At 42.3% G+C, this 27564-nt stretch overlaps 1 protein-coding gene across 1 annotated transcript in view; it reads left to right on the forward strand.

Moving 5' to 3' along the window:
- The window catches only part of stat5a (signal transducer and activator of transcription 5a), a 65763-nt gene extending 39462 nt beyond the window's left edge, over positions 1 to 26301 (forward strand). Inside the window, exons 3-19 of the mRNA XM_077558342.1 lie at positions 2468 to 2624; positions 3521 to 3610; positions 5135 to 5309; positions 7032 to 7162; positions 7254 to 7405; positions 12094 to 12249; positions 13171 to 13350; positions 13890 to 13977; positions 14192 to 14314; positions 17664 to 17756; positions 20005 to 20211; positions 20656 to 20750; positions 20940 to 21082; positions 23152 to 23307; positions 23393 to 23444; positions 23757 to 23867; positions 24986 to 26301. Of these exons, the coding sequence (XP_077414468.1) occupies positions 2468 to 2624; positions 3521 to 3610; positions 5135 to 5309; positions 7032 to 7162; positions 7254 to 7405; positions 12094 to 12249; positions 13171 to 13350; positions 13890 to 13977; positions 14192 to 14314; positions 17664 to 17756; positions 20005 to 20211; positions 20656 to 20750; positions 20940 to 21082; positions 23152 to 23307; positions 23393 to 23444; positions 23757 to 23867; positions 24986 to 25109 (2233 nt within the window). The 3' untranslated portion in view covers positions 25110 to 26301. The remainder of the gene's footprint in view (positions 1 to 2467; positions 2625 to 3520; positions 3611 to 5134; positions 5310 to 7031; positions 7163 to 7253; positions 7406 to 12093; positions 12250 to 13170; positions 13351 to 13889; positions 13978 to 14191; positions 14315 to 17663; positions 17757 to 20004; positions 20212 to 20655; positions 20751 to 20939; positions 21083 to 23151; positions 23308 to 23392; positions 23445 to 23756; positions 23868 to 24985) is intronic.
- The last annotated feature ends 1263 nt before the right edge of the window (positions 26302 to 27564 follow it).

The following is a 27564-nucleotide window of genomic DNA, read 5'->3' on the forward strand; positions in this document are numbered from 1 at the left end:
CCTATCAGCCCTGAATTCATCACGCACGAACTCAACTCTGGTTTAGTTGACTTGAATGATCATTTATATTGCACGGCCAAGGGGCTAATTCCGATTCAATCAGATTTTTTTTTTTTTCACACATTTCCATGTACGTTTCGACACTGGTAGAGTTTGGAAATGCATTATATATGTTTGAAGGTAATTACTGAAAACATTCAAAGACCGAGAACACTGTAGCGTGTGTATGTACTGTATGTAAAACGCAGTCTAAACGCAAATGGGCGGAGTTTTCTTTCTTGTGGTATTTTCGTAGACTTGTTGGCAGTAGAACAAGGTGTAATGGCCTTTTGCGCTGTTGTGCGCTTATGTGGGATGGAACAAATCGTTTTCCCGGCCAATCGTAGCGGCCTTCAAAATTTGCAGGGGGATGAGTGCTCGGAGCACAGTCGACCCGAGTACACCCGGTCTGACATGGCGGACACACAAAGAGACTTGACTCGCTGGGGTCCGTGCATGATATTGACAGATAAATTTCAAGCTCTCCCCGCGCGGATGATGATGTGGGCAATTTAAAATCACCTTGCACTCACGACATGTGTTAAAAAAAATATATGTATAGAGCCTCTGTACTTTTGGAGGAAAAACATAATGTGCAAAAAGTCAAATTGCTCCAGAGTTCATTGCAATGCAAAGATTTTTTGGAGCTTGTATCACTTAAACATGCCTTCACAGCCCTTGTTTTGCACATTGTTCGCAATCATTCCAAGTTCATAAAAGGGCCTTCACCAAAGTCTGCCCAGAAAGCATTTTTCCAAGTTTGAGTTTTCGTGATTGCATGCGGGCAGAAAATGGCAGCAATGTTTTCTTACTCGCCGTAAAATACAACAAAGCTCTTCATCAACTCCATAAGGTCACGTCAAAAATGCATCCCCTGCAGCCAGTTTCACTTGGCAGCATTCAATTTGTAGTCTGTCATGAGTAAACGCACAAATAAAGTATTTGCAAAGCATCCCTGAAAAAAACAGAGGCAGTCTGCCATTTTAGTTTCAAGTGGCTATTTTCGGGTCATTTGAGCCCCATGGGTCTTTTAAAGAGCAGATTTGAGCCACATTTACTCGACAGGTGGGTGAGGCTAAGCCTGTTTGTCTTGGTGACATAAACATTCAAAGATATATCTACCATGGGTAGACACAAAAAAGTCATGAGCCCATACTGTGAAATACATGGGAAATCTACCATTTGTCTGCATTTTCAGGGAGACTGACTCAAAAAAGTAGCCAGTTTCATTAGGCAGCATGAAACTCGGTTGGAAGGTCAATCATAAGTAGACTACCTGAAATGTCTCACGATATCATGCCTAATAAGACAAAATAAGTCTGTCATTTTGGTGTCAAGCGGCCGTTCTACGTTAGTTTCCAGGAGCCAACCTGCCACATACTTATATTTTTGGTTCAATGCCGATACCGATATTGGAGGCTTAAAAAGGATTAATGTATCGGATTAATGTATCGGTTGAATATATGATATATTGACCGATTTCTGATATATGAAATTGATATACACAGGACATAATATGAACACAGATTCTTATACAGTAATCCTCAAAATATGAGTCAGAACACTAACCTGGCAAAAGCCAGATTGATTCACTCAAGCGACTTCTCCAGAATATCAATCTGGGACTGCTCCGCGTTGATTTTCTCGGGAAAGGCAGGACATTCTGTACAATACTTCGAGAGTGATTAGACGATGCGGCATTGTGCACATTTGTTTTGACCAATCACGGCCACGGATGAAAATGGCATTTGTCGAAGCGCGGGAAAAAAGCACGAACATCTTTACCTTACTAGCTAAAAATGCACGAAGCTCCTCTCGCTGTTCAACATTCAACAAGTTAACGGTGAGTAATTCTGCGAGAACAGAATTAATTGCAGCGTCCATTCATCCATGTTTGGTTTGTTTATTTGCCCCGGCGTCAGCGCTGCCTTCCTGGTTTCATCACAGCTGAGCTACATATCCCATCCCCAAACACAATGTCGCTCTGTGATTGGTCCGAACCTCAGTGGAAATCAACGGGCTCGGTACAAGATATATTCCTGGGAGTTTGTGAAATCACAAATACCGCAAGAATTCATCTTGCAGAGCAAGGTTAGCAGAACACTACTAATTCACAAATTCATATAGTCATATTGACGAGCTGAAAAGTTCCTTTGTTTAGCCACTACACATCTACAAGCAGCTCAAAACAAAATGCGGACGTAAACATTAAAAAATAATAATAATACATTGACTGCAAACAAAATAGGAAATTTGGTTACTTATTGACCGATGTCGATAAAGCTGTAATACCTGAATTGGCCCTCCGAGTCCTCTGTCTGGCACACATGCCAACTTCTACATGTCCACGAAAGGGACCGCACTATTCAACTAGCACCTTATGTTTACCATTCTAACCAATTGGAATGTGCCTGTTTGCCTCGGTCAGGGACAACATTGACTTGGAGAACCCGCAAGAGGAGTTCAAAGCCAAGCGCTTGCTGGATGGGCTGATCCAGGAGCTGCAGAACAAAGCGGAACACCAGGTTGGCGAGGATGGCTTCCTGCTCAAAATCAAACTGGGACACTATGCCAGCCAACTCAAGGTAAGTCGTGGAGATGCCGGAAGTGAATCAAATTCTAGATTGCTATAGAGCACTTGTTTGACCATGAAAATGACAACCAAATCCTGTTTTCTTTAGAGCGGTGAAAATCCATATTAAGCAGCCACATTTCATAGTGTTATTCTTTTATTGAAACAGTTTCTCTTGTAGAACAAGCCGTCCCTTTCAACATCCCCCTTGTTGATGTTTTTTTAGAAAGTGCGCACACAGGAGCACCAAATGTTTCAGAACAGTTTGTATCCACTGCAAGGAAAAACAAGAGGACAGTCCAAGTGCAGCCCTTGGTAGTTAGCCAGCGCTGCTATTTATGATCCCTGCTCTCAAAATCCATTCTTCTCTGGCCTTCTGCTCGCCTCCCGGAAACCAGGCTGTGAAACTGGGCGAAGGGGGATTGGCTTTGCTAAGATGGATTCCCGGATATCTGGCGCCCTTGATGTTGCTTTGGGGACTTTTTTGTTTGTTTGTTTTTTTACATTGAAGATACCGTTACACCTCCAAAAGTAAATCGCAGGGCACATATAGACAAACAATCATTCGTACGCACATTCACACTTATGGACATTCACGGTTTTGTAAAAATGAAAGCAGACCGTGTTTGATTTTGGAGGTTCCAATTTAATGGGTGATTCATGGAAATCCAATTGTCATCAGATGAACGTGTAAAACACTGCTCAGGGCTCATATGCTAATGATCGCTAAAACGAAGCGCGCCGCTCTTCAGAGACGGACGTCATTAGGCTACTTTAATGGGCTCGGCGCAGGGCCCACGAGAAGCTCCTTTATGCTTCTAAATTGGCGAGTGCGGAGCGCGGCGGCCGCTCGCCTTGTCAGTGGCTAACAAGGCCTTAACCACAGCACATGTTCTCCTTGTCTTTCAGAGCACGTATGACCGATGTCCTCTGGAGCTTGTGCGCTGCATCAAGCACATCCTCTACACTGAGCAGCGGCTCGTGCGGGAGGCCACCAATGTGAGTGGATGCGCGCTGACAAGCTGCACACAAAATTTATATATCCATACATATACGTATAATACTTACCACTTACAAACTTACTCAGAAGTCTATGGAAACATTCTGTCTACCATTAAAAAAAAAAAACAACAAAAACGAAGTAGTCAGCACATGGCTAAAACACCCAAGGAGTTGATCATGGGGAAAAAAAGAGTAAGGTTTTATACTGGCCAAGGCAGTCTTCTGACTTAAATCCCATGGGGCATAAATTCTACCTGCTGAAGAAAGACTCAATATCCCCCCGGCCCCCAAAAAACAAACAACTTAAAGAGTCCGGTTGCTTTTGGTGGACGCGCAAAAAAACTGTGCAACCATGTAAACCGAGGACCCCTTAACTCATTCACTTCTAAAGCACCCTCCTTCGCTCCCCTGCTATAAAATCATGGAACCTACCAAAAGAAAGATTTGAGTCTCTTCTTTTGTCAAGAAAAAAAAGTATATTTCTATCTGTGTCTGTTTTTCAGCAATTAGCATTCAAATATAGGTAGGTTTCATCATTATTCACAAATCAGTTTAGAACTGTGGGTAAATCAGCTTGTTTGCAACATGGCCTGGTTGATCTTTTATACTCTGCTGCCACCTGCTGGCTGTTTTTGTAATAACTACCATTGATTCAACCGTTCTCTGCAGTTGAGAGTCTGTCTGCATCAAAGCCTTCAGTATGCTCTAGAATAAAAATAAAAAAGTTTTAAAAAATGTGTAAATATGTCTTTGGGACACTTAAAACATTTAAAATAGAACGTATTCATACATTTTTGGGCGCAAATGAGTTCATTTCTTTCGTCCTCCAAGTGCCATACAATCAAACACATGTTGTATATTATGTGCAATGTGCATGTACGTGTTTGATTTCATTTAGGGTTCCTTGGAGGTTTTATTTGTTGTTAGCATTCTAGGAACATAGTTTGTTTGAACCAAACCAAATCACACAAGTGTGAAGCTTGATTGTCACAGTGGTATTTTTGTGGATTTTTGACCTAACAAACTGGATTAGTACAGCAATCGCACTAGTTTATTTTTGAACCAACCAAATGAAGCAGGGTAAACATTTATTTCACAGCAATCATTTCTGCAATGAGCCACCACTGTAGCAAATCATGAAAATCAAATATTTAATGTTTTATTGCAAGCCACGAGTTATGAAAGGCATCGAGCCAGCAGTGCGTGAACATCTGACTCTCTGTAACTCCTGGCGAGAATTGATTTCCAGTCACAACGCGCCTCCTCTATTAGCATATGTGTTCTGATGAGCAGTTGAGGATTCAACCCTGTTTTCTGACTGGCCACAGTTATGCAACGCTGCTCTATCTTAGACTTGCAATTATGGATTTTACTGTCACTACCTAGTTCATTCCAGGATCAGTGCACCGTGTCCATCTTGGTTTCTTTCCCACTTTCTCAATTTAGCTCCGCTGTTTTCTCAAATATCAATCTTCCAACTGATCTTTCTGTCCTGCCGGCCCCATCCATGCAATTCAACAGTCCAGCTCTCCGGTGGGCGGAATGTTGGACAGCATGTCTCAGAAGTACCAGCAGATCAACCAGGCTTTCGAGGAGCTTCGCCTGCTCACCCAGGACACGGAGAACGACCTGCGCAAGCTCCAGCACAACCAAGAGTATTTCATCATCCAGTACCAGGAGAGCCTGCGCATCCAGGGTGAGACAAGAGCGCCCCATCCTATCATGCCGAAACCTACAAAGTCAAATAATTTCCTTAATAGCATCCCTTTGAATGTTTCCTATGAGTAAATATTGTAATTAGAAATAACTTAAAGGTGTATTCAAGGATATTTTGTTGCTGCGTCTTCCGGGTGGATCATCTTAACGATTAGTTCTCGATCCCGTCACTCAATCTGCCTTAACAACATTGTGCGTGCTCGTTCCTAGCTGCGCATGCACACTTGGAGTGTTTGTAGCATTTAGCCGCTAAGCTTCGGATTCAGCCATTCATCGTAGCTACACCGATTCTCACCGCTTACTTGGAAAATGGCTGAGAGCTGCAAGAGAACATCCGTCTATGAAGTGAGGCCGGCTCCAGAATGATGATAATTATTTCTTACGTTCTAACATTTGATAGGCGTTTCCCCCGGACGAGCAGGAGAACTGGTAGGATGGTCTTTCGCATGTGCAGTTTTTAAAACGTGGCAACCGGACATTTGGCTTCTGCTTTTCGAGAAGATCCTTGAATACACCTTTAAAGGTACATGTCGCAAGTTAACCGTGTTTTTGCAGATTTGCGACCCCTCTGGCAAAAAGTGGAATGGAAGCCAGCTCATGTAAACTGTTTACTTCACTGGATTTGTCATTGCGCTAGTGGCTCTTACACCGGAAATTCGGCACAGTACTTTAAGCCCTGCATACTATTTAAAGAGGCCGAACTCAGGTTACTGAGTTTTTGAAGATTTGCGACCCCTCTGGCGAAAAGTGGAATGGAAGCCAGCGATGTGCGCGCGCAGAGAGTGCAGAGACGTTAGTTAGTGGTAGTATTTTTGTTCATTGCTTATCATAAATAGACCCTATCGCATTTTCGTGACGAGGTCTTACCTTTTTAGCAAGACGAAAGCAAGCTGTGGGTCCCGTTTCATCCTCTTAGGTTTTCCACCTACTCCAATATTAACGCTGCTCCAATATTGATCCACGTCCTCCTGCGAGGCTTGTGCGACTTCAGTTTTGCCTTTTCTGTCACACTAGACAGTGTTATCCTTATTTTTTTAATTAATGTATTTTTCCCTCGGTCAGAGTCACCTCCGTGGACAACTTCCGTTGCATGTCGCCAAACTTTCGGCCCGATGGTCGAACAAAACGAGCCACCGGGAGACAGACAGACAGTATTGGTTTATTATTATTTTAACACACTTTCATATCTTCTGTGGCACACGCGTGTCTTTTCCACGGACTCGTGAAAACACACCCAAACACTTCCGCCTTCCCAGCGCTTCCACGGAGCGAGAGTGAGAGCGTGCACGCGCCTGCCGGAAGAAACCTTAAAAATTCGGTCACGAAACCCGATCATTATTTCACTCTACAGGAAAATAAGGGCAACAGCCATCGTGCCACAGTAGTGCCTCCTGTCCATTATACAATTCTTAAAACATGTGTGGGGGAAAAATATGGTTATTTTAACACACCAATTTGTGTCTAAATAGCGACATGCACCTCTAAATTCATAGAACTAGAGATACCACTTAAATGCGATTTTCAACAACAAGTCTACAAAATTGAATCGATACTTGGAATTGGACGTCATACTCGGCCTTGATGAAATTCATCAACAACAAACACCGCAACCTTCCAGCTTTTATAAAATGTAAAAAGGCTCTGAAGTTCTTCAAAATCCATTAACCTTCTCTCTTTCTAATTCGTGCCCCCCCACCCCCAGCTCAGCTGTCCAGCCTTGCCACACTGCCCCCTGCTGACCGTCAGTTACGAGAGCCCAGCTTGCTAAGCAAGAGAGCCACAGTAGAGGCATGGCTGACAAGGGAGGCCAACACACTACAGAAGTACAGACTGGTATCCACTTGACTCTTCTTCTTATCTTTTCTTGCATGTGCTGCACGAGCACCCCGCAAAAGGAAATGTTGACGCTGTTGTTGTCATACAGGACCTGGCAGAGAAGCACCAAAAAACACTGCTGCTGCTGAGGAAGCAGCAGACCGTCATCCTGGACGACGAGCTCATCCAGTGGAAGAGACGGCAGCAGCTGGCTGGCAACGGGGGCCCGGCGGAGGGGGGCATGGACATCCTGCAGTCCTGGTGAGCTTCCGTTCCGCCTCTCGCTAGAATCAGTGACCCGTACGAGGGCCACGTGGAGTCTCGATGTTGGTGCTTTACAAGTTCCTAATGGACTACCGCTGAGTTGTTTGTGAAGTTACAGCACCCTCTGTTGGTCAATTTATTGGCACCGTTTCCATTATACTTTGGGACGTTCTTAGCCGCCTATGCTTGTTGTACGACCCACGTTAATCGACAGGCAGACGAAGTTGGTCGCATCACGTTAAAGCTTCTTCTACAAATTCCCATTTCTCAATGTGTGCGTGCATTTGCGGAAACACACACATTCCCAACCCAACTCCACAATTAAACATCAGAAAGAGATCAATTGGTCTGACCATTGCCTCACCTAGGTTGCCCCTATGTTTTAACTGGACAAGCTGCAGCGGTTATCAACCCCATAATTCAGTTCTACCAGCAAATATTTTTCACCGCTTATCCTCACTTAAGATCACGGATTTATCAAGCGTGCGTACGCACACAAGTGTGTGTGTAAAGCGTGCGTACAAACGTTCCCACGCAAAGTGCGGGATTTATCCATTTGGACTTGTGTGTAACAACGTGTGTAAATTTATACACAGCTCTGACTGTGCGTACACACTAAGGGCGGACTGACCCACGGGGGTACCGAGGATTTCCCCGGTGGGCCGCCGGTCTGAAGGGCTGGTGAGCGAAATAGAAACAACGCATAGATCGGCTGATTTGGACCGGCGTTTATTATTATTTATTTTATCTTTTTTTTTTCTTTTTTTTTTGCACCCCTTGTGGTTTACAATACACATATGAATCTTTTAAGAAAATATATGTACAGCCAGCCCGCTACTTTATAAATACAGGCCAAGATGCTGTAAAGAAAGCCACAATAAGCCCCCAACGGCCGCCACTTACGAGGAGCACACACACGGCTGGCGCCTGGCGGAGTGACTCGTTCAAGTCAGCTTCAAACACAAACGCAGAGCAACGCGTAACCAACTGGACAGTTTATGCTTCGTTGGATTGTCGCTTTGTGACCAATAATAAGCAGCGCTGCAGCAGCCAATTGACTATAAAGCTACCAGCAGAAACATCAGCTGTTAAGGCCACTAGTGGAGGAAGAATTGAAGGGCTGGGTGGCCCCAGTCATGGTGGTGACGTTCTTGGGGGGGAGGAGGGGGCAGGTTCTGTTGGCCTCATTGAAGGAGGAGTGGAGGAGAAGGAACCGAATGAAGCAGGAGTTACTAGTAAGTACACTTGTACAGACTGTGTTGGGCTGTTGTACTGGGTCGGCAGTTGTCCTGTCTTATGCCTAGAATTAACTGTTAGACAATAATTTTATGTTTATGTTCCAAGTACAATAAAACCGGAATTAGGAGCCTATTCACTATTGTAGTCGTTTTGATGGCCTGATGAATTAGACGTCTATGTTTCTTTTTAATGTTATTGATTAGGCCTACAATGTTTCTGTCACCAGAGTCCAGTATTGAGACAGCTTAAGCCAAGAAGCCAAATTAGATGTGACTCTCAAAGAGCATACAGAAAAGCAAAAGCCAACATGATGCCGGGACTAAAGGCAGAGGATCACTTGTTACGTTGTTCTCATTGACGTAATCAGCAGATTAATAAAAGAATGGGTTTCTAAAAAAGTAAGTGAGTCAGGAATGTTTTCTGTGCAGATTGACGCCAGATTGATGACCTCTACAGACAAGTGTGCTGTGATAGTAAGATGTGTCACTGATGTGATCCATGAGAGGTTCAATGGGGTGGTGGACTGTGAGTCATCAATTTTGAGGAGCAACTCAGGATAGGATATGGATGTTTTTTATCTCAATATTTTGATTTGATAAAGCTGCTGCTATTTCATTTCCTCTTTTATTGAGTACTGCTCTTTTTGGTTAATTGGCCTTTTTTTTATTTGTCATCATTATAATTTGTACTATGCATGTATGTAATTTGACTGCCTTAGTAATAAAAAAAACTTAGCTACTATTGCATTCAACTGCACAAAAAAATTATTTATTCATTTATTTTACGTTTTCACCTTTAGATGGAGTGTTACTTACCTATTTTTGCATGGATATCAGCACCACTTGGTTACATAAAATTTCTGGATTTTTTTACCTGAGCTTCTAAATAACCAATTTCTGACATTTTAGTACAGTCACAGTAGCCCGTTTGGTTGATTCTGTGTGAATGTCAATGCTAGGATTTTCTTCTTCTTCTTTTTTTTTGTGGCGGTTTAACGTTAATATTTGTATACCAAATTTAGTAAGGCAGGCATCAACATGGCATCCTAAAGTGCTTTGAAGGTCAACGTCATAAGATTCTCTTCAGTCTGTACCACAAAACTGATGAGACCTAAATTCACTGTCACCCCTTGTTGTTTTGTATTTGGAATGTTCGAACGTGGCAGGAGTGGGGGAAAAATGGCCTTTGTTTCGTGCGCATTGAGGGTCTCTACAACTCAATTTCCCGGGCTGAATTTGGAGCCCAGTCCATCCGTCCTTGGTACACACAAAACCCTTTGGTAGAACTAGTGGTGCATTGTAAAAAAAAAAAAAAAAAAAAAAAAAATGTCAAAAACAAAACTAATTTTCTGGCAGCTGGGGCCCCACAAAAATACTGTGAATTCAAATAACAAAATTTCTTTCTCGTAAAAACATTTTTCCATAACTAAAGTAGTTTTTAACAAGATTGTATGTAATATAACAATATATGACAAAAAAGAAATAAGATTAATCTTTCAAAACATGGCCAGTAATTGTTAAAAACTAGGTATTGGGCTTAAAACTGTTTGCTGTTGGGCTAATTCATTTATATAGAATTTCCCTTTACGAGGCTCTCAAACTAGTCATTCACCTTCTGATGACAAAGCATTAGGAGTTCAGTATTTTGCTCAAGGATACTTCAACATCTTCACCAAGGAGATTGAACCTACAACCTCAGGGATAGCAGAAAACCACTCAATCACTGACCCACGCTGTCACTGTTGTTTACAATTTTAGATCTCATGAAATGTATACTTGGTACTTGGTAGTACTGCTGCCTCAGCAAAGGTAGCATCCATAATTCCAATTCTTCACTTTGAGTATTATTCACCCTCTCAAGCTTTAACCTTATCTCATTAGATGTGCTTTCAAAAATAAATGTTAATACAATGAATGCTTGGGTTAGGACATTACAGAAATTGTAGTTATTTCTCTTTAAGAAAAAAAAGGAAAAAGTCAATTCATAAAGAAATTATAGTAAAATAACAAATTTTTACTGTTAATTTATCAGTAAATATAAATGTTTTTCCCACATTTTTAGTGTTTTAAAGTTGAATTTTATTCCAATTAAATAGCAGACAAATATTTGTAAAATTACGATACATTGTGAATGTATTTTAACAATCGATATTTTGTAAAAACTAAACAAAAAACTGAAATATTGTGTGTTTTTACAGTAACAGTGATTTCATGTTATTTTACATAAAAATAACTGTAAAATAAAAAGTAAAATTCTGTTATATTAAAAAAATTTACAGTTTGGGCTAAAAATCTATATTGCAATATATTGTTGCGCTCTCTGTTGCAATAAATAATCCATACACTGACAGCAGATAGCGATATTTTATACACACTAACACATAATGGATTTACCCCGCCTTTCAGACAAGTCAAGGAAGCTGGAAACAAACATACTCAAGGTAACACGCCGCCTACGCTAAGGCTAGTTTCAAAATGAAGCTTTACCAAATAATATATTGACGCCAATACAGTATCCTTGGTGGGCATTACATTTGAAATCGACCTGCTCGACTGCTTTTCAACGTTTTTGTTTACATATAAAAGTTTTTTATCATAATGCCAAAATCCCAAAGTTATATTTAATCACTAATTTGGGACGCTAAAAAACGCTAGTTAATTACACCGTCATTGTATGACATGTATGCACAAGTCTCCGACGAGTGTTAGCATTAGCAACAAATGCCCGGCTGGTACGGTGGCCCTGCAATGCAAAACGCAAAAAAGGGCTGACAAAAATAAATGAGTGACAGCTGTTGTTACCTGGCTTGCTTTCTTTACTTCTTTTTCAATCTCCTGGACCTAGGCTACTTTGTAATTCACTCTCCATGTTTAAAGGAAAGGAATGTACCTTAAATTGAACTTTTTCATTATATTAAAAAAAAAGAAAAAAGGAAAGGATAATAAAACTTTGCTTCATTTATTTTATAAAACACCTTTGCCTATTAAATAACTATAAACTATAAACTAAAAATGTAAAATATGGCCTTTTAGATTTTAGGAACACAACTTTAATCTGTTAATACTTTGTTATTTTATACATGGACCTTGTGTAAAATAAGAATGTATCTGTCTCATATTGCACTTAAACTTGTGTTCCTAAATCCTAAAGGACCACATTAGACATTTTGAGTTGATTTTTTTAAATTTTACTTTAATCAGCAAAAGTGCTAGACAAAGTACAATTTATCTTGGGGGAAGTTTTCTGATCCGAAAAACGATTCTATCTGTGACCTGATATGAACCGTGACTTTTGTGATCCATTGCTGTCACCATCAGGCGGAACCAGTGGCGGTCAGCTGGTGTCTAGACACTACTGGCGAAGAAGAACAGTCAGCAAGTGTCCACTGTCACTCACATACTGAATATCGTGATATATGTGTGTGTGTGTGTGTGTGTATTTATTAGGTGCGAGAAGCTGGCTGAAACCATCTGGCAGAACCGGCAACAGATCCGGAGAGCGGAGCACCTCAGACAACAGCTGCCCATCCCGGGTCCCATTGAAGACCTCCTCAATGAACTCAACAGCACTATCACAGACATCATCTCAGCTTTGGTCACAAGGTAGCTAAAAAAAAAACATAATTGACCTTCCCTGACCCCTGATGATAATAATTCCAACCATAAATATACCACAAACTACAGTCCCGAAATGCTTCAATATCATTTCCAACTCATCTTACAACATGACTCTCTAAAAAAATAAATGGGAGATGATTAATAGCTGCTCAGCAAAAACATACACACGGGCACACATAACGAATTTGGTCTGAATCATCACCAAAATTCACATGCACATCTCTGTGAGGCTTTTTTTCAATTAACTTTATTTAAACAACAAACAGTATACACAGCATGTAGAAAAAAATAATATAGACATTGTATACAATATAAACAACACAAAATATAGCCAGGGAGGTCACAAAGGATTTAGAATAGAAGCTAAACAAAATAGAAAGGGTAGGGAGGCGGAACCAGCCAAATTAGTCAAGATGATGTCACTTTGCCAGTGACAACAACACAAATGTACAATATTTGTTTGAGTCGAATATTTTATTAATGTGCATTTATGGCTGTGGGATTATGTTCAATCTATGTGAAATTATTTATTTCAAGAGTATTTTGTAAACAATTACTTCAGTTTGGGTCATACCATTAGTTCCCGTTTGAGCATGCTTGCAGTAAGAGAGAGTCTCAATTGGGTTACAAGGCGCACACATGGTATGCTACTTTTTTATTCAATATTTGAGTCAAGGAGATGATTGTAAATATATGTTTATGACTCTTTGATCCATGCATAATAAGCTTAATGACTTAAGTGGTTAACAGTGTGTTCTATTACTGTACTATTAGATGGTGAACCCGTTTAGTTGCCTTGGTGACGCATTAACTAATCAAACTCTGGCTTTCACGACAAAATGAAAAAGGGCATAAAGGTTCAACTCCACTTCTGTGATCCCCCCCCCCCTTTCCCCCCGCTGGCAGCACCTTCATCATCGAGAAACAACCCCCGCAGGTGCTCAAAACCCAGACCAAGTTCGCCGCCACCGTGCGCCTCCTGGTCGGCGGCAAGCTGAACGTGCACATGAACCCACCGCAAGTCAAGGCAACCATCATCAGCGAGCAGCAGGCCAAGGCGCTTTTGAAGAACGAGAACACCAGGAAGTAAGTAAGCAACATTTTTTAAATGTTTCCTGCTGCTTCTTACTTCTAGGTTGAGACTACAGTGGTGCCTTGACTTGATGATTAATGCTATCAAAACCCACATTCCAAAAGTATGGGTGTTAGGTACATTGAAGACGTTTAAATGACTCTCCCAGCACCGCTTACAATTTGTCGACACTGGATGACACTTGATTCACACCTCACCACACAGACATGGTTGGAACTCCAACAATGCCTCAGAAGAGTCAATGCAGAATCCACTTTTAGCGTTGTTCAGCCGCCTTGTTCCACCTTCCAAGCGCAGCAGGAGTGCGTCAGCAGTTAAATCGGTGAACAATAACACCATTATCTTGTCTTTTATTCCCCCCAAAGGGAGCCTGTTTTGTCTGCTCACACAGAAAATGGACAGATGCTTTTTAGAATTGTATTTTATTTTTTAAAAGAAGAACACACAACCGTCAGCACACATCGTTTGTTTGTAGAAAAGCACATCTAATGGATGGCTCCTTAGTGCTATTTTTTGTCTGTTGCTTTTTTAGTGACAGCAGTGGAGAAATTCTCAACAACAACTGCGTAATGGAGTATCACCAGACCACGGGTACACTCAGCGCTCACTTCAGAAACATGGTGAGGGCATATAAATGGACTGCTCAGATAAAAGCTACTCAGTCTTATCACTGTATTTCCTCAAACAGCGACCAGGAACGAAAAACATTGGTTGACTAATAGTGCCAATCCAAACTGAGTGTTCTTATCTTGCTGGATGGCGTGCATGCAACAAGCAGTAATGTCCGCCTGCTATACAGTCTCATTTAGAGTTGTGTCCGTCTCATGTATGCAGTCCTTGAAGAGGATTAAACGGTCGGACAGGAGAGGAGCCGAGTCGGTGACGGAGGAGAAATTCACCATCCTCTTTGAGTCCCAGTTTAGCGTCGGAGGCAATGAGCTCGTCTTCCAAGTGAAGGTGAGTAAACACAAACAGACCTACACTTGCAATAGAATCGCATCGTGACTATGCATTGTTGCCTTGATGTATGAGTTTAACTTGTTAGGTGATCACACTCCTAACTTGAAACACATCAGTTCCACCCAATTGAAATGAATGGGAATGTCATTAATCCATTCCAGCCACACGCACACAAAAATGTTTTAACGTAACGGGATTTGCACTCTATACATACAATACTTTGTGCATCGTGATTTCCAGAGTCACCGCCAATTGACATTGTGCTCCTGCTGGTGTCCGTGTGTGTGTGTTTGTGTAGTCTTGTTTTTGTTACATAGTGGGGCCAACATTTGGGGATTTCACAGAGTTGTGGGGCCAACATTTGGGGATTTCACAGAGTTGTGGGGCCCACCCGTCCATGTGGGGCCATTTTGCTGGGCCTCACAAGTTTAGACCTCTTTTTGAGGGTCAAGGCTTGGTTTTAGAGTTTAAGTTTGGATTGGGTTATGGTTGAGGTTAGGGTAAGTAATAGGGGTAGGCAATTATTTTTGATGGTTGGGGAAGGGGCTAGGAAATGCATTATGTCAATGAGATGGCCCCACAAAGATAGTAAAACAAACCTGTGTGTGAGCACGTGCGTGTGTGTGTTGTGCACGTTAGTCTCTTTTCGCAAAGGATAAGGAACATATGTCTGTGAGCATTGCTATATTGTCTGTCTGCATGTGTTGCTGCTCTGTTTGTCTTCAAATATCCATTGCCGAAAGGGTTATGATTAGCGCAGCATTGATGATAATCTTGTGAGCCCATCTATAGCGTTTTTCATTGTGTGTTAGCATTCTCTCAGAATTTTGTCAATTATGTTGTTTGGGTAAATTCACAATGTGTAATTATTTTGTTTTGTGTTTAAAACTTCAACTGTGAATTGCAATCAACAACTTGAAGAACACTCTTCAGCCTCCCTAGTAGTTGATTTAGATTTAGTTGAATCTCAGATTCAGGAGGAGCAATGAACTCTGAATATCGACCAATGGTCTAACCTCCTCATAAATCACATTTTAATGGAAAAAATATCTGCCTCAAATAAAAACCAAATATCAAAATTTATAGAAACATGGTCTACGTATATAGAATTTTTTAACCTAATTCTGGGTAGTGGAGTCCCTGATACGGGCTGTTCGGTCCCTGTCCCACCGATGTCAGAGTTTGGTCCGCGTTGCCAGCAGTAAGTCGGATTCATTTCCAGTGAGGGTTGGCTCCGTCAAGGTTGCCCTTTGTCACTGATTCTGTTCAGAATCTTTAATGGACAGAATTTCTAGGCGCAGCCGATGCGTTGAGGTGGTCCAGTTTGGTGGCCTCAACATTGCATCTCTGCTTTTTGCGGATGATGTGGTGCTGTTGGCTCCTTCAAGCCGCAATCGCAAACTCTCACTAGAACGGTTCGATGAAAATCAGCACCTCCATATCTGAGGCCAGAGAACTCAATTGGAAAAGGGTGGAGTTCCCTCTCCAGGTCGGGGATGAGACCCAGGTGGAGGAGTTCAAGCATCTTGGGGTCTTGTTCATGGGTGAAAGCAAGATGGAGCGGGAGATCGACAGGCGGATCGGCGCATTTTCTGCTCACTCTGTATTGGTCCGTTGTGGTAAAGAATAAATTGAAAGGCAAAGCTCTCAATTTACGGGTCGATTTACGTTCCTACCCTCACATACAGTCACAAGCTGTGGGTCATGATTGAAAGAACAAGATCCTAGATGCAAATGGCCGGAATGAGTCTCCTCTGCAGTCCGCACGGTTTCCGCACTCCTCCATGTTGAGAGGAGCCGGTTGAGGTGGCTCGGGCATCTGGTTCGGATGCCTATTGGACAACTCCCTGGTGAGGTTTTCCGGGCATTTTCCACAGGGAGGAGGCCTGGTGGACGACCCGGGACACGCTGGAGTGACTATAGTGGAGTTTTCCATTCACCCATTTTAATTCGAATTTTCAAGAAATGCAAAAATAAAACTGAATGGAAACGCTAGAAATTCAAAAAAGGGCCCAAAATTCGCAACAAAGATTTGATGCTTGGAGGGAGTTGATTTTGAAACGTATCAAAAAAAAGGAAAATGCGAATTTTAGCTATGGAAATAGGTTTTGCGAATAAACGCTGACAAGCCCGGATACACGTTGCATGTTTTGACCGGATATTACGTCACACGTACGTTTGTAGTCACAAAGCAATGGCGGACGAAAAAGTAAGGTATGTTTGGGGTGACGACGAAACTAATCTTTTTTAATTAATGAAGGAAGTGAATATTAATGCAATTCTAGATGGAAAACAGCAAAGAAACGCTACAGTTTATTAAGAATTACAAAAGCAAACTCATACGATGTCATCGCACAGCGCAGTCGCTTCCTGTTCTTCTTTTAAATTACTGGTGGATCACATCTCTATGGTGTATACCGCCATCTACAGTGGCGGAGTCGCCTCTCAATATTCGGAAAAGAAGAACAGATGGAAACGGGCATAAGTCGCATGTCCGTTTTGTGCATTTTCAGTAAATTCGCTTAAAAATTTTCTAAACATTTGGATAGAAACCCTGATGTATGTCTCTCAGCTGGCCTGGGAGTGCTGGGATCCCGTTGGTTGAAGTGGCTGTGGAGAGGGAAGTCTGGGCTTCCCTGCTGAAGCTGCAGATATGGATGGATGGATGTAACTAACTAACTAACTAACTTACCTGAAGCAAGAACTTGGACTCTTTTTTTTTTTGATGAATTGTTCATTATCTGGGCAGCACGGTGGCTGACTGGTTAGCACGTCCGCCTCCCAGTGCAGAGGACGTGAGATCGAGTCCGGGCTTCGGCCTTCCTGGGTGGAGTTTGCATGTTCTCCCTGTGCTTGCGTGGGTTTTCTCCGGGTACTCCGGTTTCCTCCCACATTCCAAAGACATGCATGGCAGGTTAATCGAACACTCCAAATTGTCCATAGGTGTGATTGTGAGTATGGTTGTTCGTCTCTGTGTGCCCTGTGATTGGCTGGCAACCAGTTCAGGGTGTACCCCGCCTACTGCCCGAAGCCAGCTGGGATAGGCTCCAGCACCCCCGCGACCCTTGTGAGGAAAAGCGGTCAAGAAAATGGATGGATGGATGGATGTTCATTATCTGCTGCTTTGTGTGAATCTTGCCGCTACCATTTTGCATCGGTATTTCAAATTTTCGCTTCTAACTCAAAACAAAAAAAAATCCTTCAAATGATGGTTCAAAACTCGAAAAATGTAAGTCGTGTCTCTCGTATGTTAAGGTAGTGAGATTGAGCACTGGACAACCTTACAGTAGATCCATGTTGAAGAAAAAGATTTATGTTTCTTGTGTTTTTGGTTCTGTCTCCACAGACGTTGTCGCTGCCTGTAGTGGTAATCGTCCACGGGAGCCAAGACAATAACGCTACAGCGACGGTGCTGTGGGACAACGCTTTTGCGGAGCCTGTGAGTGCACGATTTGTTATTTATTGTTAACCAGAACCGTTTTTTGTTTACATGCATTTAAGAAATTCTTTTTCAATACCAGTCAATTCCATATAACACAAAAAATGCATTTCTGTGACATTCTTCATTCGTAATTCAAGCAAAAGACGCATTTATTGAGTCATTCAAAGGAATAGGGGAAAAGGGCGCAAGAACAGATGTGATACTAAAAGGTCGTTTCAAGTTCATAATTCTACTTAGGAGTAGGGCTTCAATTTAGGGTTTCAAGATAGTGACGGGGTTACTAATTTGTAATTTAAGGTCAGTGTTTAAATTTCTGATTTTAATTTTGTGTTTCAATTTGTTAGTGCTTTAATTGAGGGTTCATAGTTCAATTTAGGGTATGGTTTCCAAGTCACAGTTTAAATTCCGGGCTTTAATTTGGTGTTAGGTTTCGATTTAGATTTAAGGTTTCAAGTTAGTATTTTAATTGAGGGTTAGGGTTTCAATTTGGGGTTCGGATTTCATGTCAGGGTTAGGGTTTTAAATTCAGGCTTCAATTTAGGTTTAAGGTTTCAAGTTAGGGATTTAATTGAGGGTTGTGATTTCAAATTGGAGTTATGATTTCAAGATGGATTAAGGCTTCAATTTAGCCTTTGTGTTTTTAAAAATAGACTTCTTCGTGTAAGGTTTCGATTTCGGGCTTCAATCTGGGGTTAAGAATATTTATTTCGGTTAAATGTTCCAAGGTAAGAGTTTCAATTAATGATTTAAATTGAAAATTAAAATGAGCTACGTTTTCTAGTCAAGGGTTTGATTTTGATCTTTTGATTTAGTATTCTATAATTTTGGATTCAATAAGGTTTGAAGAGACGCTTCAAACCCTCAATTGTTTAAGTTGCATGTCTCCTTCTGAGTGATGTGGTCAATTCCATGTACCATATTTTTTAGACTTTAAATCACACTGTTTTTCATAGTGTGGCTGGTCCTGCAAGTTGTACTCTGGTGCGACTTGTATACATTAATATTGGAACTCGACCGGCACACAAATCCCCGTTTCCTACTCACGTTCACATTTTTTTGGGCGGTTGGCAAATACAAATGCATTACCGACGCTGTTCAGTATTTGCCAAGTACTAAAAGAAATGCCCACACAATATGTATATTAACGCATGCCTTTCCGAAATCTTTTATTATTAGGGAATTGAGAATATTTGGTCTCTGTTTTTTATCAAATTAATTTCCCCATAAATGTGACTTAACTAGGGTTTTTTTTGACTGATGTGACTTATCCTCCGATGCAAATTATACTCCGAAAAATATGGTCATTTTTTAAAGTTTTATTTTTAGTGAAAGCCTGACCAGCCGTAAACTTAGACAGTAGTGTGCAGGGCTCTGACAGGTGAAAATATGAAAACTTTCTGCCAGAAACCCATCTTTAAAGGTTGCTCATGACCTGCGTAACCCCCAGCAGCCGTCAGGCACAGCGGGTGGTGAGATATAGACAGGAATATCAGCAGCAGCAGCCGCATGGACACCCTGCGGACGTTTTTCTGGTCTGCCTTGGCACAGCAGGCAGCTACATTTCTTGCACTGTCGATAACCGTAGCCCACTGTGCGCAGTGGTGTGTAACGTGGTGACTCATCATCTCTAATGGCAAAACCTTTAGATCTTCTTCTGGGTCAAAAAGTTCTTCCTTAGTCGCAGGCTGGTAAGTGTTTGTCAGGTAGCGCTGTGACACATGTATCTGCTTGAACACAACACAGAAAAGACGCAAAAAATGTCTGTGGAATGCATCATGCCATTTTCAAAGTTCTTGGTGCGCTGTACTGCAGTTGATGTGGCCATTCCAGCGAGAATCATCATCTTGACTGTCACTTTGCTACTTTTATTTTAAAGACATCCGATAATAATTGTTGAGATGGATGGAGGTACATTTTTGAGTGACCTTTTTTTATTGGCGCCGTTGCTGATTTTGATCTTGTTGATCGCAAAGGGAGAATCACTCTTAACACCCCCCCCCCACACACACACACACACACACACACCACAGTACAATAATTCAGGATAATATTTTCGAGGTTTTTACTGACTTTGTTCGGGCGGGGTAAAATAAAAAAAATAAAAATCGCTCAGGATAATCTTTTAGAGACGTGAGATTGTTGGACTTAGTCTGTCCATGTGGAGACAGTGTGAAAGACATTGAAGGTGTTTACGTTTTGCACACGCTAATGTTGGAGGATGCTAACATTTGCCTGTGGTCCATAGGGCCGCGTGCCTTTCCTGGTACCAGACAAGGTGCTATGGCCTCATCTGTGCGAGGCCATCAACATGAAGTACAGGGCGGAAGTGCAGAGCAATCGCGGCCTATCCGAGGAGAACCTGGTCTTCCTCGCACAGAAGGCTTTCGGCAACTCCAGCACCAGCATCGAGGACGACTGCAACATGACGATGACCTGGTCACAGTTTAACAGAGTCGGTTTCCTCGTGATTCTTCCTCTCCGTAGCCACAATGACTTGTTGTATTTGATACTCCTCGAGGCTTTTTTCCTTTCCCTGCCTCCTTTTCCCACTGGCCCGAATTACTGAGCCATTTGAGAAGCATAATTGTTTTCCATTGAGTAATGCATGTAGCCTGTACTCACACTCACACAAGTATTCGCGCTGCACTTGCGTGAAATGAAGCTTAGTTGTCATCGTAGTAGTTGTTTGTCTCCGCTGTGAAAAGACGGCACCTCATTTCCCACCTCGGAAAGCAGCCAACGCAACACGGCAATTACGCGTCATTCCGTTACGATAGTATCGCCGCAGCAGGCTCCCTCGCTGCAAACCAACATTGTCCATTATGATTCCTCACGCGTGCTGGCGTCTCTGTGGCAAACATATATTGCGACATCATGTTGTCCCTTTGCTCATCAGGAAAGCTTGCCTGGCAGGAACTTCACATTTTGGCAGTGGTTCGACGGTGTGATGGAGCTGACAAAGAAGCATCTCAAGCCACACTGGAATGACGGGTGAGGGCGTTCTCTCAGTGTGGAGCGTTCCGGAAAATGCGCTGTGTTGTTCTGTTTGTGAAAAATTGACAATACTCTATGGTGGCCTTCTCCATGGCAACCAACGTATGTAGACAACAAATAGATGTGGAGCGAAGGGGGGTGGGTAAAGACATACTCTAATAATGGTTTCATCTTTATTCTTCCAAGAGCCATCATGGGCTTTGTAAACAAGCAGCAGGCTCAAGACATGCTGATGTCCAAGGCCAACGGCACTTTTCTTCTGCGCTACAGCGACTCAGAGATCGGAGGGGTCACAATCGCCTGGGTGGCTGAAAACCCCAACAAAGCAGGTTTGAGCTTGATGTCATGTTGATTGGACGCAGAGAGACAAACAGCAGACTTGTGGAGGTTGTGGATGGGAATACAAACAACACTTACTGTACTGCCTGAACGGGCTGCAGTAGAATGGTGGCAGCCACCAGTAGGAAACAAATGAACTGAATAATACATGTCTTTTAAAAAGAACCTTTTATTTAATAGAACATCTCAAGAGATGGAAGCAGCAAAACTAACATGAACACAATCAGCCAGAGGCACAATTCATGACTAGCTACTGTGCTGCCTAAACAGAATGCAGTGCAAACTGGAAGTGCAAGCAACCAGCCAGCAGAGCAATTGATTTTTAGCCCAGCTTCTGTGCTGTCCAAACAGGATGTGATAGAACTCAACCATTTTAATTAATTTTGGCCCAGTTATTTTGCTGCCTATGCGGGCTGTCATAAACGATTAACAAGGAAGCAACAAGCCCCAATTGATGACCAATGATGGTCTCAGTTGATGAAACTTTTTTTTTTTTGCCCAACTACTATTAATACTAACAACAGGGGGTTTTCCTGGCACAAAATGAGACAGAGGTGGTATCATCCTGACTATGATGGGTGACTACCGATTCCAGGTATCGGTGGCAATACCATTCTTATTTTAAGGTATCGTACTCATGGCGGTGACCTATACCGTTATCGACTGCCCTCCTGCAGCCATTTTTTACGATGGTGGATCAGAAATGAGAAATTCTATGAATACAAAGTTGCCATTAATTTTTGCCATTTTTTTTAACTACAATCACTAAAGATTCATCCACTTGTACATATTCAATTGTAAATATATTCAGCGTTGTTGTAAAACAGTGACATGCTTATTGTATATACAGACGCTCCCCTACTTACGAACATTCGAGTTACGAACAACGGTACATACAAACATGTCTGCGCGCATGCGCGCATGTCAAAAAATGTTCGGAAAGAGATGCTGTAAGTTAGATTTTGTATTGCGCGCCTTTTTCCGAGTACTGTAGTGCTTCTTTCCGCCGCTAATACCGACGCTTGGCGCTGTGAGAGCTCACCCAGCATTGGAGGCTCAGCAACATGTCGAGGAGGAGGAAGAAGAAGAAACGCCTGTCGCTCATAGATAAAGCCATCGCACTCTTCGAGCAGCAAGACCCAAATATTGAACGTTGCACAAAGGTTGCAAATCAATTGAATGATGCCATACAGTGCTACCGCATCATTTATGATGAAAAAAGAAGAAAACTGTGCAATCGTCGTTAGATCGCTTCTTTCGGCCAGTTTCTAGTAAATCCTCCAAGGAAGATACTCATCAACCCTCATCTTCTTCTCCGCGACCCTCAACTTCTTCCTACATTGAAGTTACGGAGGAGGAAGTAACTTTTGAAGCCCATTCCAGCGACGACGAAGAACCTCTCATGATATAAAATCCTCCTCTTCCTCCTCCTCCATCAAATCCTTAAGCATCGAGTACATCTTCCAAAAGTAAGTTAAACTTCATTTTATTGATCTTATTACGTACATGTACATACTGTGTGTGTCTCTCGCTCTCTCTCTCTAACATACGTAGTACAGTACTGTACGTATTCTCTTTAAACATAAATTATAATACAAAATAAACTTACGAACAAATTCACCTTACGAACGACCGCTCGGAACGTAACTCGTTCGTAAGTTGGGGAGCGTCTGTACTTTGTTTTTATGACTCACAATCAGGAAATGGGCGCGCGCAACGGTTGCTCCATGATCTGTTTCTTTTTCGGTACATTCAAGTTTTTAAAAAATCAACAAAAAAAAGAAAGCGGTTTCTTATTTGGTTGTTGCTTCAGGTTTTTCCGGTGCACTGCTGTTGATATAGCACCTCCATAATGCTCAATTAACACAGCTGGAGCGCTGTGTTGAGCGATATCAGTGGCTCAGGCTGGAGGTGGCGAACAAATTAGGTGGTGGCCGCCTCTGAATTTTGTACACAGGAAAAACCCTGACTAAGTAGTAGAAATCAAACAGTGGCAGCAACCCGACGAAGGTGCTTACGTATTTGACACCGTCTTGAAATGTTCTTTGTGAAATCCAAGGGGAGAGAATGGTGTGGAACCTCATGCCCTACACAACCAAAGACTTCACCATTCGCTCTCTGGCCGACCGCATCAGCGACCTCAACCACCTCCTCTTCCTCTACCCCGACAGACCCAAGGACGACGTCTTCTCCAAGTATTACACCCCTCCCCTCTGTAAGTGGTGCCGTCGCACTGTAGCTTCTTTTGCTGGCCTTGCTATGTTGTGATGGCTCACAATGGTTCTCTCTTCTTTGTGCAGCCAAGGCGGTGGATGGCTACGTGAAGCCGCAAATCAAACAAGTGGTGCCTGAGTGAGTTGCCATCTTCCCTTCCGTTCATCATCGGCTATTGGATCCTGCATTACAGATCAGCAATTAGTTAGCTGTTACAGTTGGAAGGGGGCCAATTAAAGATGCCGAGGGGCTCCTGAGCGAGCGTGTCCTCCGCTCATCATTAGAGTTAGCCTCGTTAGCCGGCGAGCGCCGCTACGGCCATCATTTCGCCGTTATGATGCAGCGGGGCACGGAACTCACGCTGTGGATAGTTGCTTAGACGACCGCCAAGAATCGAGGACTCATTGCTTTTATTTTGTGTGTGTGTGCGTGCGTGCGCGTTCCTCACAGGTTTACAACAGCCAATCCCGATCCAACAAGTGGGAACCCGACCTACATGGATCATGGCGCCTCTCCAGCACCTGTCAATCACCCTCACACCTACGGCTTGTACCCCTCGATGTGAGTCACCGCGTTGTGTGGAAAAAAAGAAACGGGCATGATTTATCAACTGTCGATTGGTAGATAGCAATTGATTTTATGTCGAGCAATGTTGCCAGAAGTATTGTAGGTCTTGTATGTGTACTTCACAATGTGATGTGCTGCTGGAAAGGTCTGCCGTGGATCGAGAAAGTGGCACTACTTTTCTGCCTGAATAGGTTTCTTGTGAAGTAACAGAAACCCATCGGTTGGTCTAACAGTCCAGTATCTAGCTATGGTACAGTACATTTATTTAGTACATTTAAGTGGCTCCAACCAGCCAAGGGAACAATTAATTTTTGCCCAACTACAAAAGTGTACTTTGCTGCCTAAATGGGCTGTTGTAAAAATCAAGAAGTACAAGCCACCCCACATTTTTGACGCAATGTGTTTGTTGCATGAATAGGCAGTCGAAGACATGGCAGAAACCAAACCAGGGTGTGCTACATTGTCACCCGGATAGGTTTGCTGCCGTCACAACGGGAAGAAAAAGCAACCAGCCGGAAGCACAATTCATTGTTTTAACTCGTGTGCTGCACAAATGGGCAGCAGTAGAAATTGAGGGTGGTAACAACAACCCACCTCGAGTGTGATTAATTTTGCTCCACTTATTTTGTTGCTTAAATGAGATGCAGTTCAAATTCAAAGAGGAAACAAGCAGCCAATGGAAGAATCTATTTGTAGCCCAACAACTGTGCTGCCTAAATGGGCTGCTGTAGAAATCTGTGACAGCATCCTGACTGAAAAGGCAGTTGTAAATGTTATTCCACTGCCTTTATGGGCTGCCAAATGGATAGGATGAGCAACCTGTTGAGGCTACGATTCAGTTTCGCTCAACGAGTTGGCTGCTGTAGAAATGGAATGCGAAAATCGATCATTTTTACGCCTACTACATTGCGCATTTTGGCTCATCTGCGAAAACTACAAGTGAAAAAAAAAAAACTGGATCTTGCATCATCTCAATCCAAAACGGCAGCAACCCAATATGGTGTCATTTTCTCCCCTAACTAGTTTGCTGCCAACCCGTAGTTGGGGCCCATTGCAGAGCAAAAAAAAAAAGTGTCGCCAAATCACAGCATCCTTTTCCGTCCTGCACGCAGGAGTGAATCCATGCTGGACGCGGACGGAGACTTTGACCTGGACGACACCATGGACGTGGCGCGGCACGTGGAGGAGCTGCTGCGACGGCCCGTGGCGGGCCACTGGGGTGGCCAGCAGTCATGACCGCACCCCATCTCAGCAACCAACCCTGCCTCTCCACTTGACATCATGGTTTTGATTCCAATCATCTCATCTGTTTTGCCCATTGCTACAATGTGAAATGTTAATAACGGTTGTGCTTTTATTTTATTTTTCAGCGTGACTTTTCTCTTTTAAGTTTTACTATTTGTGTCCTAAAGTATTTGTACAAGGTTTCAATGCAAAACCGACAGTGTTACAGTATTGGTTAAAAAAAAAAAAAGAGAGAGAAATAGTATTGAGTTGTCAGTGTGCATGTATTCTCTTGATTTTAACACACACGCTACTGTACGAAGACTTTTCTATTTTGTATCTCAGCTTGGAATGAATGTTGTCTTTGGACAAGAAAGAAAAAAGGAACTTTCCTCAAGAGCTTTTTCTCGTTACAACAAACACTCACAATACACAATAAAGTGGTTACACACATGCGCCTCACTGGGTGCACTTTGGCACCTTTGTCAATTTGTACAGGGCTATTTGTTCTCTAAATGGTTGATGTGTCCCCCCCCCCCCCCCCCCCCCTCCACGCACTGTCTTGCCTTTGTCCACATTCATCGGCCAACACGAGCTAAAGTGTTTTGCTCCCTTTGTTCAATATAAGACGATAAAATATATGGAATCTGAAAGCATCTTGCCTAAACGGGCTGTTATATTTATATATATATATATATATATATATATATATTGCTACACCATAAAAGCACAGTTAGCAGAGATTTGTCACTTACTATGTTGCTGCCTAAAAGCCCAACTCTAAATAATGGTGCCAAACTAGCTCATTTTGGTCCAATTATTTTGCTGCCTAAATGGGTTGCTTTTAAGAAGTAGCATCAACCTGACAAGGTTTAACAATCAACATGTGTGTAATCATTGCATCAAATTTAAATCATGAACTGGGTTTTCTTATTATTATATAGTAATTTGCTCCCTAAACAGGCTGCTGTGGAAATCTGTGGTGGTTCAGTTCTGCTCATTTCTGATTCAAAGACAAGCTCTGATAATGGATAGTGGTGGCAACCAGCAGTTGTTTGGTTCTGTTGCGGTTCAACTATTTTGATGCCTAAACAGGCTGCTGTATGAAAGATGTATGTTAAATTGTTGCACCTTATTTTTTTTTTCTCATGAATTTAGTTTACTACTCATTTGTTTTCAAAATAAAAGTGACAACAACCCGCCAGGGGCCGCTTCAGTTTCCCTTGTCTACTTTGCTCCCTAAACGGGCTGTTGTCGAAATACAATGTTGTAACATCCCCATCCGAGGCTCATTCTATGTTGGTCCGATTACTTTAGTGCCTAAATGGGCTGTTGTAGAACTAAAGAAAATGACCAAATCTGTGATTTATTGCACGTTGCATGCTCCACGGATGGAGAATGGCTTAGTCAGGTTCGTAGTTGTGCCTGCAACCACAAATGGGCTGCCAATAGAAATTTGAATTTGCATCAGTTTGACAGGACTGACAAGGGTGAGATCCATTTTTTCTAGATTGTTGCTTGCTTAATGTGCTGCAGCATGACAAACATCAGCATCATTTTTCAGTGGCCCACTGAAGTGAGGACTTCAAAATTGTTTACCGAAAACTCCCTAACCCAACTTGTAGTGTTTTTTTTAAAAAAAAATTATTGTTTACATCGGGGTATGGTGCACCTGAAAAAACACATTAAAATTATTCAGGTACTAAATTGGAATCGGGCACTTGAAGCTGCAGTGTAAACCCCACCTGATTTGCAGCTGCGACGGTATCTTGCTTTGGTCAAATCTGCACATTCAGCCATTTTCAGGTTGTTAAAAGTTGCTGTGCAATCACAATGAATGGTTCCTCGAAATAAAAGTTGAATTTGTTCCATGACCATGCTTGGAACTCAAAACCTTTGTATCTCAAATTATTCTTCCCCACGGAAACGAATAGCAATGCTATAAATCGGTGTTAGCCTCCCACCCTAATACCCCCAAATTTTTGTATTGTGTGTAACTTTTTCCAATTATTATGCTAGCTTTAAGGTGGCGTGCCATACTTCAATGTGTAATTCTCTTTGTTTTGTTTTTTTTTTTGCTTAGTTTGACAGCACCTTAAACATCTTTTGGAGAATTGTTAACTATTTGTCATAGTGCTGCTTTTTGTGAGGTGAGTTAAATTCAAGATTTTACTGGAGACAACGCAAAACAACAACAAAAAATGGCCCAACTACACCTTGTAGCTTTTTTAGCTATTAGCCATGTAAAAATGCTAATTCCACACCAAAAACATCCCCGAAGTGGTGCTTTCCTCCATTCGCCCCTCTATGAGAAATTCTAGGTCATTCTGCTCTCCAAGCACGAGCCCCTCCCAACGTGAGAAAACGAGCAGGTGCTCACTCTATGACGTCATTAGGTGCGGACCCACCCCGGCAAAATCTCTGCGGACTTAACACGCGGCCATTTTCCCTTAGACGCCCATGCTCG

Source organism: Vanacampus margaritifer, chromosome 2 (assembly GCF_051991255.1).
Source record: "Vanacampus margaritifer isolate UIUO_Vmar chromosome 2, RoL_Vmar_1.0, whole genome shotgun sequence".
Lineage (NCBI taxonomy): Eukaryota > Metazoa > Chordata > Actinopteri > Syngnathiformes > Syngnathidae > Vanacampus > Vanacampus margaritifer.